General features: G+C 43.9%; 1 protein-coding gene across 1 annotated transcript in view; it reads right to left on the reverse strand.

The window, feature by feature from the left end:
- Positions 1–13,050, reverse strand: part of TTC17 (tetratricopeptide repeat domain 17) — a 128,305-nt gene that overhangs the window by 104,908 nt on the left and 10,347 nt on the right. The window contains exons 2-4 of the mRNA XM_077453522.1: positions 7,981–8,070; positions 7,719–7,888; positions 3,964–4,075 (exon numbers count right to left, since the gene is read on the reverse strand). Of these exons, the coding sequence (XP_077309648.1) occupies positions 3,964–4,075; positions 7,719–7,888; positions 7,981–8,070 (372 nt within the window). The remainder of the gene's footprint in view (positions 1–3,963; positions 4,076–7,718; positions 7,889–7,980; positions 8,071–13,050) is intronic.

Consider the following 13,050-nt stretch of genomic DNA (forward strand, 5'->3'; position numbering starts at 1 on the left):
GCACTATAAACAAAAATAGAGCGACAATTTTGAAAAAAAAATGCAATATTTTTAACTTTTTGCTACAATAACTATCCCCCCCCCAAAAAATAAATAAATATATATATATATATATATATATATATATATATATATATATATATATATATATATATATATATATATATATATATATATATATATACCCCCCTGTTTAGGCCGATACGTATTCTTCTACATATTTTTGGTAAAAATCGCAATAAGCTTTTTTTGATTAGCTTGCGCAAAAGTTATAGCGTCTACAAAAAATAGGGGACAGTTCTTTGGCATTTTTATTACAAATTTTTGTAATTACTAGTAATGACGGCGATTAGCGATTTTTATTGTGACTGCGACTTTATGGCGGACACGTCGGACAATTTTGACACATATTTGGGACCATCGGCATTAATACAGCGATCAATGAGATTAAAAATGCACCGATTACTGTAAAAATTTCACTGGCAGTGAAGGGGGTAACAGTTCTTCAGCTCTGTGACCCGATCGCGGGGGACACCGGCGGCGATTGAGTCCGCAGGTCCCGCGGCCACAGTCACGGAGCTCAGGACCGGGTTGCGAGTGCGCCGGCGGCAGGGGGGGGGGCGACCCACGGCTGGGCTCTTAAAGGGCAACGTACCTGTACGTGCTTGTGTCCAGCCATGCCATTCTGCCGACGTACACTGGCGTGAGGCGGACCTTAAGTGGTTAACAGCGCTACACTTTTGTTTCAGATTTCACTTTACAATTAGTCTTATTGTTGTGTTGGCTGCTCACATTTAAAGGTTGGCATGGCATTTCCATTTTAAATTTTTCACTTAACGCATTAAGATAGAAAAAAAAAAAAACATGGTGTGAGACGCAGCCCCCTCCCCCTTATTACCTACCCAAGCATCTTCTCTCCAGTGATATCCACGATCCCCTCAGCCATCCAGGACACTCCTCTTGATTGGCTGAGAGAGCAGCGGCACCATTGGCTCCCGTCAAAGTCAGCAAGCCCAATCAGAGGAGAGAGGGGGCGGGGCCAGGTCTAGGCTTGGAGTCTGAAAGCATACACGGAGCTCTGACTTGGCTTGGGTGCCCCCCTGTAGCAAGCTGCTGGCTGAGGGGCACTCAAAGGAGGGGAGGAACTAGGAATAGTGAAGATGGACCAGAGATCTGAGCTGCTCTGTGCAAAACCAACTGCACAGAGGAGGCAAGTATACCAGTTTTTTTTTATTTTATTTTTTTAAGGCTGCTTTCACACGAAAAGGAAAAGGAAAGGAAAAAAGAAAGCCGATCCTGACCTTTGACCCTAACCCAAATACTAACCCTGGCACTGACCTTTTGTTTTTCTCTGCAAGGAAAGAGGGGGGGGGGGGGGGGTACCAAGTATCTCTCGCCTCCATTCACAGAAAAAGAAGACACGGGGGGTGGGTGTTACAGTGACTGATCACTGCAATAGTAAATAAATAGAGGCCATAACAGCGATCCGGTGACCCAGAATCGGGAGTTCCAGTTCCCGATCTAGTTAGTACTCATTGCGAGACCCCGGTCTCTGTGCTGGTGTGCTCCCAGCACAAAAGGGGAGACACGCAAATGTGGCGCCATGGAAATAGAGCCTATTCCAATGGGGCCACATATTTGCATATGGTCGGTGTGAAGGGGTTAATGTCGGGATCCACCAAGGTGCCTGGAACGAAAGCCGACTCAGCCTGCAATCGAGCTGCAGAGAGGCTGGGTCAGACCCTTCCATCCACTAGTGGGGCAGTGCCCGACAGCAACGGCTCTCTGCTCAGAGCAGAGGGGAACACTGAGCGATCAGTTGTCTTTGATCTCTCAGTTCTCACAGCAGAGCTGGCAGGGGAGAGATGCATTGTATCAATGCTGCATCTACAGAGGCGAGTATAAAAGGTTTATTTATTTATTTATTTATTTATTTATTTAAACCCCATACTACTCTTTTAACCACTTCCCGACCAGCGCACGACAATGTACGTCGACAGAATGGCACGGGCAGGCATATTGGCGTACATGTACGTCCAATATTCGTTGCCGCCGTGCCATCGGGAGCGCGCCGCCGGCGGCGCGCTCCCGCGCTGGTCGGGACCCCCGTGAGTCCGGTCGCGGGACCCGCGGACTCGATCGCCGCGGGCATCCCCGCGATCGTCTCACGGAGCGGCCGAATGGAGGAAATGCTGTATAAACAACATTTTCCCATTCTGCCTAGCAACTAGTGACGCTGATCTCTGCTCCATGTGATTGGAGCAGAGATCAGTGTACACTAAATGAAAGCCCAACCCCCCCACAGTTAGTAACACACCCCTAGGAACACTTAACCCCTACACTGCCACCCACAGGTTAACCCTTTCACTGCCAGTGTCATTTACACAGGAATCACTGCATTTATATAGCAGTGATTACTGTATAAATGACAATGGTCCCAAAAATGTGTCAAAAATGTCCGATGGGTCCCCGACAATGTCGCAGTCACAATAAAAATCGCAGATCGCCGCCATTACTAGTAAAAAAAAAAATAATAAAAAATTATTAATAAAAATGCTATAAAACTATCCCTATTTTGTAAACGCTATAACTTTTGCGCAAACCAATCAATAATCGCTTATTGCGATTTTTTTACCAAAAATATGTAGAAGATTACGTATCGGCCTAAATTGAGGGAAAAAAATGTTTTTTTTATATATTTTTGGGGGATATTTATTATAACAAAAAGTAAAAAATAATGCGTTTTTTTCAAAATTGTCGCTCTATTTTTGTTTATAGCGCAAAAAATAAAAACCGCAGGGGTGATCAAATACCACCAAAAGAAAGCTCTATTTGTGGGAAAAAAAGGACGTCAATTTTGTTTGGGAGCCACGTCGCACGACCGCGCAATTGTCAGTTAAAGCGACGCAGTGCCGAATCGCAAAAAGTGGTCTGGTCTTTGACCAGCAAATTGGTCCGGTCTGAAAGTGGTTAAAGTGGTTGTAAACCCTTACAAAGCACTTTGACCTACAGGTAAGCCTAGATTAAGGCTTACCTGTAGGTCCAAGAAATATCTCCTAAACCTATACGGTTTAGGAGATATTTACCTGAAGACAGCTACCGCTGTCTACGGCGCATGCACCGTAGACAGCCGCGCACAGGCGCACTGGGTAAGCCGCAGACTGCAGCGATATGCTGCGAGTGTCGGCTCCCTTGCGCATGCGCGGGAGTGACGTCATCGCTCCAGCCGGCGAATCACAGCGCCGGAGCAGCGAGACCCACCAAGATGGACGCTCGAAACTACAGGGGACAGCGGTGACTTCGCTGGCTCCTGTGTCAGGTAAGCGACACATAATGGAATACTATGCGATGCGTAGTAGTCCATTATGCTTTACCTTTGCAGGGAATCAAAGAGGAAGTAAACCCATCAGGGTTTACTTCCTCTTTAATGATCATTTGTACCACAAGTAAGATGTGCACGTGTTTCGTCAGAAAATGCCACGTGTGAACGCAGCCTAAAGCCTCGTACACACGGTGCGATTGTTGGCAGGGGATTGTCTTGACAGACTGTTGTCCTAAAATCTTACCGCTAGTACGCTCCTTTTGACAACGGTTGTCCAAATTTCAGCCAATAAATGTTGGATAACAGGCTAGTAAATTTTCAGCGGACAACGGTTTGACGCCAGATTTTCGTATGGTCAGTACAAAAATCCGTCACACAAAAGTCAAAAGTACAAAAACACACATGCTCTGAATCAATGCTCAAACATAAAATTAGCAGAAGGTGCCCAAAAGGTGGCGCTCAAGAGCTGAAATTCCTCGTAGTACATCACTATGTGCGTGTTTGTTGCACAGTTGTGTGCCGTTAGAATGCAAGACAAGATCCAGGCACACACGCCCTTTTGGACAAAAATCAGACGCTCGGTTGGCCAACAATGGCACCGTGTCTACGAGGCTTAAGAGATCTACAACAAATGTGCATACCCTCAGGTGCTGAAAGGCGTGGATGCTGAATGGAAGCTCTGTGATACTGGTGCAATCTGGTTGATTCAGATCGGGAGGCAAATGACTATGTACATCTACATAATCTTCTGGGCTGCAAAATCAAAACATAAAGTGATTATTAGTTTTCATAAATTCTCAGGAAATCTATACAGAAAATCATTTAGCCAGCAACCAATAAAATATACATCAAAATTATAAACGCAGAACTTGACAACCTATTTTTAATCCCCATTGGTGCTAGCATTAGTAAATAAGATAGGAAGGTATATTATATTTTCTTGTTTTTCCTTTTTTTTTTTTTTTTAAAACACATCTTTAGTTACCTTATGGTTTCCAGGCCTAACCAAATAACGTCATACAGGAAATCCAGGGGTCTTCAGGAGGGTTTCTCTCAACTAAGCACACCCTCTCCTACAGGCATGCATGAGCTAAGGGCAGATAGATTTTGGGAAGTAAATGCTACATGAATCCTCTGCCCTTATTCAAGATGGCCATGGCCAGAAATACTAGGGGGGGGGGGGGGTGTTTCAAGTGATTCCTCAACAAAAAGCATGGAGACATGGATTTTTATTTAAAAAAAAAAAAAAAAAAAAAAAAAGAAAAAAAGAAGAAGAAATAAAAAACTGAATTTTTTGGTTGTGGTGCTCAGATACAGTATAATTCCTCTTAAAACTCTTGCCTTCTGTGCACTGTCACCCCCCCCCCCCCCCCCTTCCTGCCCAGGCCAATTTTCAGCTCAGGGCCAGTTCACATCAGATGCAATTCCGTGTGCTTTTTTTTTTTTTCTGCACAAAATGCATGCAGTGTTTTCCATGTATTCCAGTGGCTCTAGTTCATATGATGCAATCAGTTTCCGGTTAGTTTCTGCAGTGGAAACTGACTGCATGGTGTGGACTAGAGCCACTGGAATACATGGAAAACACTGTGCATGCATTTTTAGTGCAGAAAAAAAGCACGCGAAACTGAACGGAACTGCGCCTGGTGTGAACTAACACTCAGCGCTGGCTCACTTTGAATGAAAGTTGCACTGTCACAAAACACTGTACCCAAATTACATTTTTCTCATTTTTTTTTTTTAAACAGAGCATTCTTTTTGCGATACGGTACTGCATCGCTTTAACTGACAATTGCGCGGTTGTGCGAAGTTGTACCCAAACAAAATGTATGTACTCCCCCCCCCCCCCACAAATAGAGATCTCTTTTGGTGGTATTTGATCACCTCTGCGGTCTTTATTTTTTGCGACAAACAAGAAAAATTACAATTTTGAAAAAAAGAATTAATATTTTTTACTTTTTGCTGTAATAAATATCCCCCCCCCCAAAAAAATGAAATTTCTTCATTTTAGGCCAATATGTATTCTTCTACACATAAAAAAAAAAAAAAAAAAAACACCCCAATAAGTGTATATTGATTGGTTTGCGCAAAAGTTATCACGTCCACAAAATAGTGGAATTTAAAAAATTTATGGCATATTTACTAGTAACAGCGGCAATTTTTAGCAGGACTGCGACAGACAGATCGGACAAGTTTGACACTTGTTTGGGACCATTGACATTTATACAGCGAAAGGATTCACTTATTTGTAGCGATTTCCCCTCACTTCTTGATTTGGCTACGGGACAAGCTGTGAAGGGAAATGTCCCCAAATGGGCCACAGATGACAGAAAAAAAAAAAAAAAAAAAAAAAAAATTACGGGGTTATTACCCTCCTTTTCTCTATCCAAAATGAAAATAAATAAAAATGTTGGCTATAGTTCTAGTTTAATCAGTACCACGTGACAAATAAAATAAAAAAATAAAAAAAGCAGCATACGGCAACCTATAACCCTGTCATTCAACTACCGTAAACTGACATCCAATTGGCTGGACTGCATTATTTCACTGCTTGGACAAAATCTGCAATTTTTTTTGTCACATGCTCATACAAGTAACATTCAATCCATTGGGGCATTTAATTTCTCCTTTGTTGTGTAGATGATCAAAAACAGGGATATGCAATTAGCGGACCTCCAGCTATTGCAAAACTACAAGTCCCATCATGCCTCTGGGTGTCACGTTTGTGGGCGGTCAGTCTTGCTATGCATCATGGGAATTGTAGTTCTGCAACATTGTAAAAAAACTGCCCCGTTTTTTTTCTTAAACTACACTTTTTGGAGTGAATGGCGTACATACCCATTCACATTGGTAGGGGGGGGTGGGATCTGGGGGCCCCTTTCTTAAAGCGGGCTTCCAGATACTGATAAGCTCTCTACCCACAGACCCCCTCCCCCACAACCTAAGCCCAGTGTTGAGGGGGAAGAGAGGACAACATGGGGACAAGGTGCTTTGGGGTGGGGGCTGCCCATGTGTTGAGGGTATGTGACCCTCCCCTTTCCTGGCCTGCAAGGCTGAATGCTCACTTAAGGGTGTGGTATGGACATGGGGGGGGGGGGGGGGCTTATACTTTTTTTTTTTTTTTTTTTTTTGGCGTGGGGTTTCCCCTCAAAATCCATACCAGATCCAAGTCGCACTCATCTCAAAGTCGGAACAAAAGCGGATCCAGTTCATTAGAGTCACATGGAATTCGGATGGATGTCGGACCAAAGTCACAGGGCAAAGTCGGATCGACAGTCACGCGGCTTTTGTGACGCACCAGTGGGAACCGGGCCTTGGGGGGGTTTTTTTTGCCTCGATTTTCAACTGGTGATCTGGCCAGTAAACAAGTTGTCATCCAGAAGGAACAGGTAGGCTACTTTCACACTGCTTCATTGCAAAAAAAAGGTGGCAAGATCCCCTTCAGCTTTTATTTTTTATTATTATTATTTCTTTTTTTTCTTTTTTTTGCGGACCGTTGGCAATTATCACATGAAACGTCCAACGGGCTGGTTGTACTTGATCGATCAACTTAAGTACAATCAGCCTACCTATATACGATTGAAACAGTCTATGGCAGTGATGGCGAACCTTGGCACTCCAGATGTTTTAGAACTACATTTCCCATGATGCTCAACTACACTGCAGAGTGCACGAGCATCATGGGAAATGTAGTTCCAAAACATCAGGGGTGCCAAGGTTCGCCATCACTGGTCTATGGCAAGCCTAAAGCCGCGTACACACGGGCGGACTGTCTGTCCAACTTAGTCCGCTGAAACACATTTCAGCGGACAGTCCGCTCGTGTGTGGGCTTCAGCTGACTTTTTCAGCGTGCAGTTTGGCGGACTAAGTATTTCAGAATTTCCGTAATATTGTCTGTCGTACTTTGGTTTCAGCGGACAGTCCGCTCGTGAGTAGGCTAGTTCGACGGACTAAGAATGGCGCATGCTCAGAAAGGATTTACACGGCGGAAGGTTGCATTGCAGTGTATTGGACGTCGTATTTCTAGTCCCGTCGTATGTGCTGTACACGTCATCGCGCAAGCTTTCAACGGACTGTCTGTTCATCGTGTGTGGTCAAGTCCGTTCATTCAAAAGCAGGACGGACTGTCCGTCGGATTGTCTGACGGACTTAGTTGGCCAGACAGTCCGCCCGTGTGTACGCGGCTTTAGTGTCGAGCTGGAATTTATGAACAGATATCCTGTGGCGCTGACCATGCTAGTTTTCCAAACAGATCCTTGTGTCCCCAAGGCCTTGACCTATACCCAAACTAGGATTAAGCCTAGTTAATTGTATTCAACATAAAAAACAAATTTCATACATACTCAACACGAATACACAGGCTGCCAACGATAGTGGGCAGAGAGATAAAATACATTACTTGATATTTTTGTCCTCCAGCGGCATATAAGTCCCATCATATAAGTCCATGTCACCCAGAGGCACTTTGGCTAAAACACAATCAGGGTCATCCTTGTAGTGTCTCTGCTCCAACCCCGTGTCCCGATCTTCATTTTCCTCTATATGAATCTTCTGAGCAACTAAGTGTTTCTGTGACAGGAAAACAAAATGAGAAGTAACAAGATCTGTAATCCCAAGACATACAAACAAGCGATTGCATCAAAAAACGGGCGTAAAGTCACCTCTAGCTCCTTGAGGTAGCCAACGGTGGTCTCCTGTCTCATCAAAATCACTAAATCGTGAGGATGCTTCAAGTTCATTGGTGAATCCACCTGCAAAAAAAAATAAAAATAATAATAATAATAATAATAATAATAATAATAATAATAATAATAATAATAATAATAATAATAATAATAATAATAAATAAAAAAAACACACACACACACACACACCAGAAATAGTATGGTACGGCAGGGCCGTGTAGAATATAGTTGTGCCACATCCAGAATTAATAGCATAAAACAAGAACCCCCTGGGGGTGGATTTTAATGGCACCTACAACTAAATTTCGAAAACAATCAATTTACTTTATTAAATATAAAAGATTATCTTTTATATTTAATAAAGTAAATTGATTGTTTTCGAATTTAGTTGTACGTGCCATTAAAACAAGACCTCATCGGGGTGATATCAACCATGTCAGCTCCGGAAGGTTTTACCCCCCTTCACCACCAGCCATTTTTTTTTTTTTGCTATTCAGCACTGCATTGTTAGCCACTTGCCTAGCAGGCATTTTTTTACCCTCTTCCTGCCCAGGCCAATTCTAGGCTTTCAGCACTGTCCCACTTTGAATGGTACAGATAGAGGTTTTGGTGGTATTTGATCACCACGAAAAAAAAAAAAGAAAAAAAAAAAAGGACTCAAAATAAAAAGAAAAACGTTTTTTTTTTGGGGTGAATTTGGATATTTGACCTTGGCATCGAAAGAACCCCTCATTTTCCACTTCGTAATAAGCAATTGAATAGTACTGACTGGCATATTCAAGGCTTTGAATATCTTTTTATATCCTTTTCCATCTTTGTAAAGTTTCATTACCTTGTTACTCAGGTCTTTTTACTGTTCTTTTTTTTTTTTTTTTTTACCTCCTCATGGCTCAGTGTCTAGCCTGCTTAGTGCATGTATGTGGGAGCCAACAAACTCATTGACTATTTATACACAGACACTAATTGTGATTTAAAAAGCCACAAATGTGGGAAATTAACCTTTTAATTGCCATTTTAACCTGTGTCTGTACCAAGGCCAAACAAACATTCTAGGGCAGTGATGGCGAACCTTGGCACCCCAGATGTTTTGGAACTACATTTCCCATGATGCTCAACTACACTGCAAAATGCAGGAGCATCATGGGAAATGTAGTTCCAAAACATCTGGGGTGCCAAGGTTCGCCATCACTGTTCTAGGGTATGTCAACTTTTTAGCAGGAAAAAGACAACTTCTCCTGAGCTCTGGTGTCCTGGTCTTCAAAGTGTGATACCGACAGTTTTAGAAGGTAGTGTCAAAAAGGTCTTGCAGCCCTCCTTAGAATATTGGGTATTCAAATACTGGAGAAAAACAAAACAAAAAAAAGGAAGGCGCACTGACCTAGTGCATTACCATAGATAGAGCTTTATTAAAAACAGAACATATAGCAAAATGGCTACTCACAAAACTAGTATTGATAAAAGGCATAATCAATACAATTGGATCCATCGCACCGAACATGGACACGTCCAGATCTGATGTCAGATGAATTGATCAATACCTCAACATAAACGGCTGACGCGTTTCAGGACAGGCTCTGAAGAAAGGGTTCCTCCCCTGAAACGCGTCAGCCGTTTATGTTGAGGTATTGATCAATTCATCTGACATCAGATCTGGACGTGTCCATGTTCGGTGCGATGGATCCAATTGTATTGATTATGCCTTTTATCAATACTCGTTTTGTGAGTAGCCATTTTGCTATATGTTCTGTTTTTAATAAAGCTCTATCTATGGGATCTGGGGTACTAGGTCAGTGCGCCTTCCTTTTTTGTTTTGTTTAACTTTTTAGCAGGGCCATCTGGGCAATTTGTTATGATTAACGGTTCCCGACCAGCGCACGCCGATGTATGTCGGCAGAATGGCACGGGCAGGCATATTGGCGTACAGGTACGTCCAATCTTCAATGCCGCCCTGCCATCGGGAACCCCGCGAGTCCGGTTGCGGGTCCCGCGGACTCGATCGCCGCGGGCATACCCGTGATCGTCTCACGGGGCGACTGAATGGAGGAAATGCAGTGTAAACAGCATTTCCCCATTCTGCCTAGCAACTAGTGATGCTGATCTCTGCTCCATGTCATTGGAGCAAAGATCAGTGTTCACTAAATGAAAGCCCAGCCCCCCCCCCCCCCCCCAGTTAGTAACACGCCCTAGGAACACTTAACCCCTACACTGCCACCCACTGGTTAACCCCTTCACTGCCAGTGCCATTTACACAGGAATCACTGCATTTATGTAGCAGTGATTACTGTATAAATGACAATGGTCCCAAAAATGTTGTCAAAAAATGTCCGATGTGTCCCCACAATAAAAAAAAAAAAAAAAAAAAAAACTGATCGCCGCCATTACTAGTAAAATAAAAAAAATATTAATAAAAATGCCATAAAACTATCTCTATTTTGTAACGCTATAACAACTTTTGCGCAAACCAATCAATAATCGCTTATTGCGATTTTTTTTACCAAAATATGTAGAAGAATACGCATCGGCCTAAACTGAGGGAAAAAAAAAGTTTTTTTTTAAAAATATATTTTTGGGATATTTATTATAACAAAAAGTAAAAATAATGTGTTTTTTTTCAAAATTGGCCCTATTTTTGTTTATAGCGCAAAAAATAAAACCGCAGAGGTGCGAAATACCACCAAAAGAGAGCTCTATTTGTGGGGGGGGAAAAAAAAAAAAAAAAAAAGACGTCAATTTTGTTTGGGAGCCACGTCGCACGACTGCGCAATTGTCAGTTAAAGCGACGCAGTGCCGAATTGCAAAAAGTGGTCTGGTCTTTGATTAGCAAAATGGTCCGGTCTGTAAGTGGTTAAAGCGGTCCTCCACCCTGAAGTGGAAGTTCCGCTCATCTGATCCCTCCCCCCCTCCGGTGCCACAAATCGGCACCTTTCAGGGGGGAGGGGGGTGCAGTTACCTGGATAATCCAGGTATCTGCACCCACTTCCGGGACAGACCGCCGCAGATGCCCCGCCCCCCCCCCCCCCCCCGTTGTGTTCTGGGAAACACACAGTTCCCAGGACACAGCGGGGACCAGCAGAGACGCGCAGCGCGACTCGCGCATGCGCAGTAGGGAACCGGGCAGTGAGAGCCGCAACGCTTCACTTCCCGATTCCCTGACAGAGGATGGCGGCGGGGGCAGCAGAGAGACGAGTGATCTCTCGTCATCTTCCGCCGACATCGCTGGACCCTGGAACAGGTGAGCGTCCATTATTAAAAGTCAGCAGCTGCAATATTTGTAGCTGCTGGCTTTTAATATTTTTTTTTAAAAGGTGCAGAACCACTTTAAAAAAGGATCGAAAAAACAAAAAACAAAAAAAAAAAAAAACCACACGGCTTCATGCGATTGCTATCCCTAAATAAAATATATATTTTTTGGCATGATCAATCATATTTTTAATATTAATGCCAAAATGTCTACCAGGGTGTGCAAACTTTTGAGCACAACTGTACATGTTGCTTTACTAGGTGGGGGAGGTAAGTGAAAGGATGATTTGTTGGTTTTGCTCCCTCCTAGACATTACCTGCCATGCTGTTCCCTGGGTCTGGAGGTCGGACAGCTGAGCCCAGGAGCCATGGAGGCAAACTGGTCATTTTTTTTTGGGGGGGGGGGGGGGGGGGTAGGGCTGGTAGTTAGGTTTGGTTCTGGGGGCAAATGTAGCAGGAGAATACATTTTGTGGTTGTATATCCACCTAAGAGCTGGCAATCAGTTTGGGAGGGGGAAGTAAACCCTTCCCATGCTGCTGCTGACCTATGCCATACAGAGATGGCAGTAAAAAGGTGTTAAAGATTAACTTTCAATCCTAAATAAACTTCAGTTTAAATGTGTAAAATACATTCCAGGTACAGGATCTCACAAGAGTGAGTACACCAAATCACATTTTTGTAAATATTTTTATACATATTTTATTATCTCTTTTTACACTATTTTGCTACAATATACAAAGTAGTGAGTGTACAGCTTGTATAACAGTGTAAATGATATGAAGTGTAAAACACACAGCCATGTCTAAACCGCTGGCAACTAAAGTGAGTACACCCACAAGTGAAAATGTCCAAATTTGGACCAGAGTCAATATTTTGTGTGGCCACCATTATTTTTCCAGCAACTGCCTTAACCCTCTTGGGCATGGAGGTCACCAGAGCTTCACAGGTTGCCACCGGAGTCCTCTTCCCCTCCTCCATGATGACATCACAGAGCTGGTGGATGTTGGAGACCTTGCACTCCTCCACGCTCGGTTTGAGGATGTCCCACAGTATGCTCAATAGGTTTTTTGCTGGCATTCATGGTTCCCTCAATGAACTGTAGCTCCCCAGTGCCGGTGTTCTGTCCAAAATGTCCACCTATCGAAATGGGGCCGCTCTGTACTGCGCAGGCGCAGCGCTTGCACAGTACGGAGCACGAGGAGATTCCGAAAATCTCCGAAGATGAACGGTGTCTGCACCATGAGTCCAGGTGCAAGCCCCACCATCCAAGTGGACATAGGGCTGCACATAGTTGGAGGGCCCCTCGCGGGCTCGCTTCGCTCGGCTCTTTTTTATTCTATGGCCACTTGGATGGTGGGGCTTGAACCTGGACTCGTGGCGCAGGCGCCGTTCCTCTTCGGATATTTTCGGAATCTGCTTGTCATGTGTACTGCGCATGCGCAGTACACAGCGGACACTATTTGACATGACACCGGCAGCACTCACGCGGCCCCAGACCATGCTTGAAAGTAGGCAAGACACACGTCTTTGTACTCCTCACCTGGTTGCCGCCACACACGCCCAACACCATCTGAACAAAATACATTTATTTTGGTCTCATCAGACCACAGGACATGGTTCCAGCAATCCACATCCCTTAGTCTGCTTGTCCTCAGCAAAATGTTTGCGGACTTTCTTGTGCAGAAGAGGCTTCCTTCTGGGGCGACAACCATGCTGACCAATTTGATGCAGTGTGCGGCGATATGGTCTGAGCATTAACAGGTTGACCCCCGCCCCCCCCCACGGCAGCACTCATACATCCATTT

This window comes from Lithobates pipiens, unplaced genomic scaffold, assembly GCF_037356315.1.
Source record: "Lithobates pipiens isolate NorthernLeopardFrog02 unplaced genomic scaffold, aLitPip1_a1.2 Scaffold_24, whole genome shotgun sequence".
Classification (NCBI taxonomy): domain Eukaryota; kingdom Metazoa; phylum Chordata; class Amphibia; order Anura; family Ranidae; genus Lithobates; species Lithobates pipiens.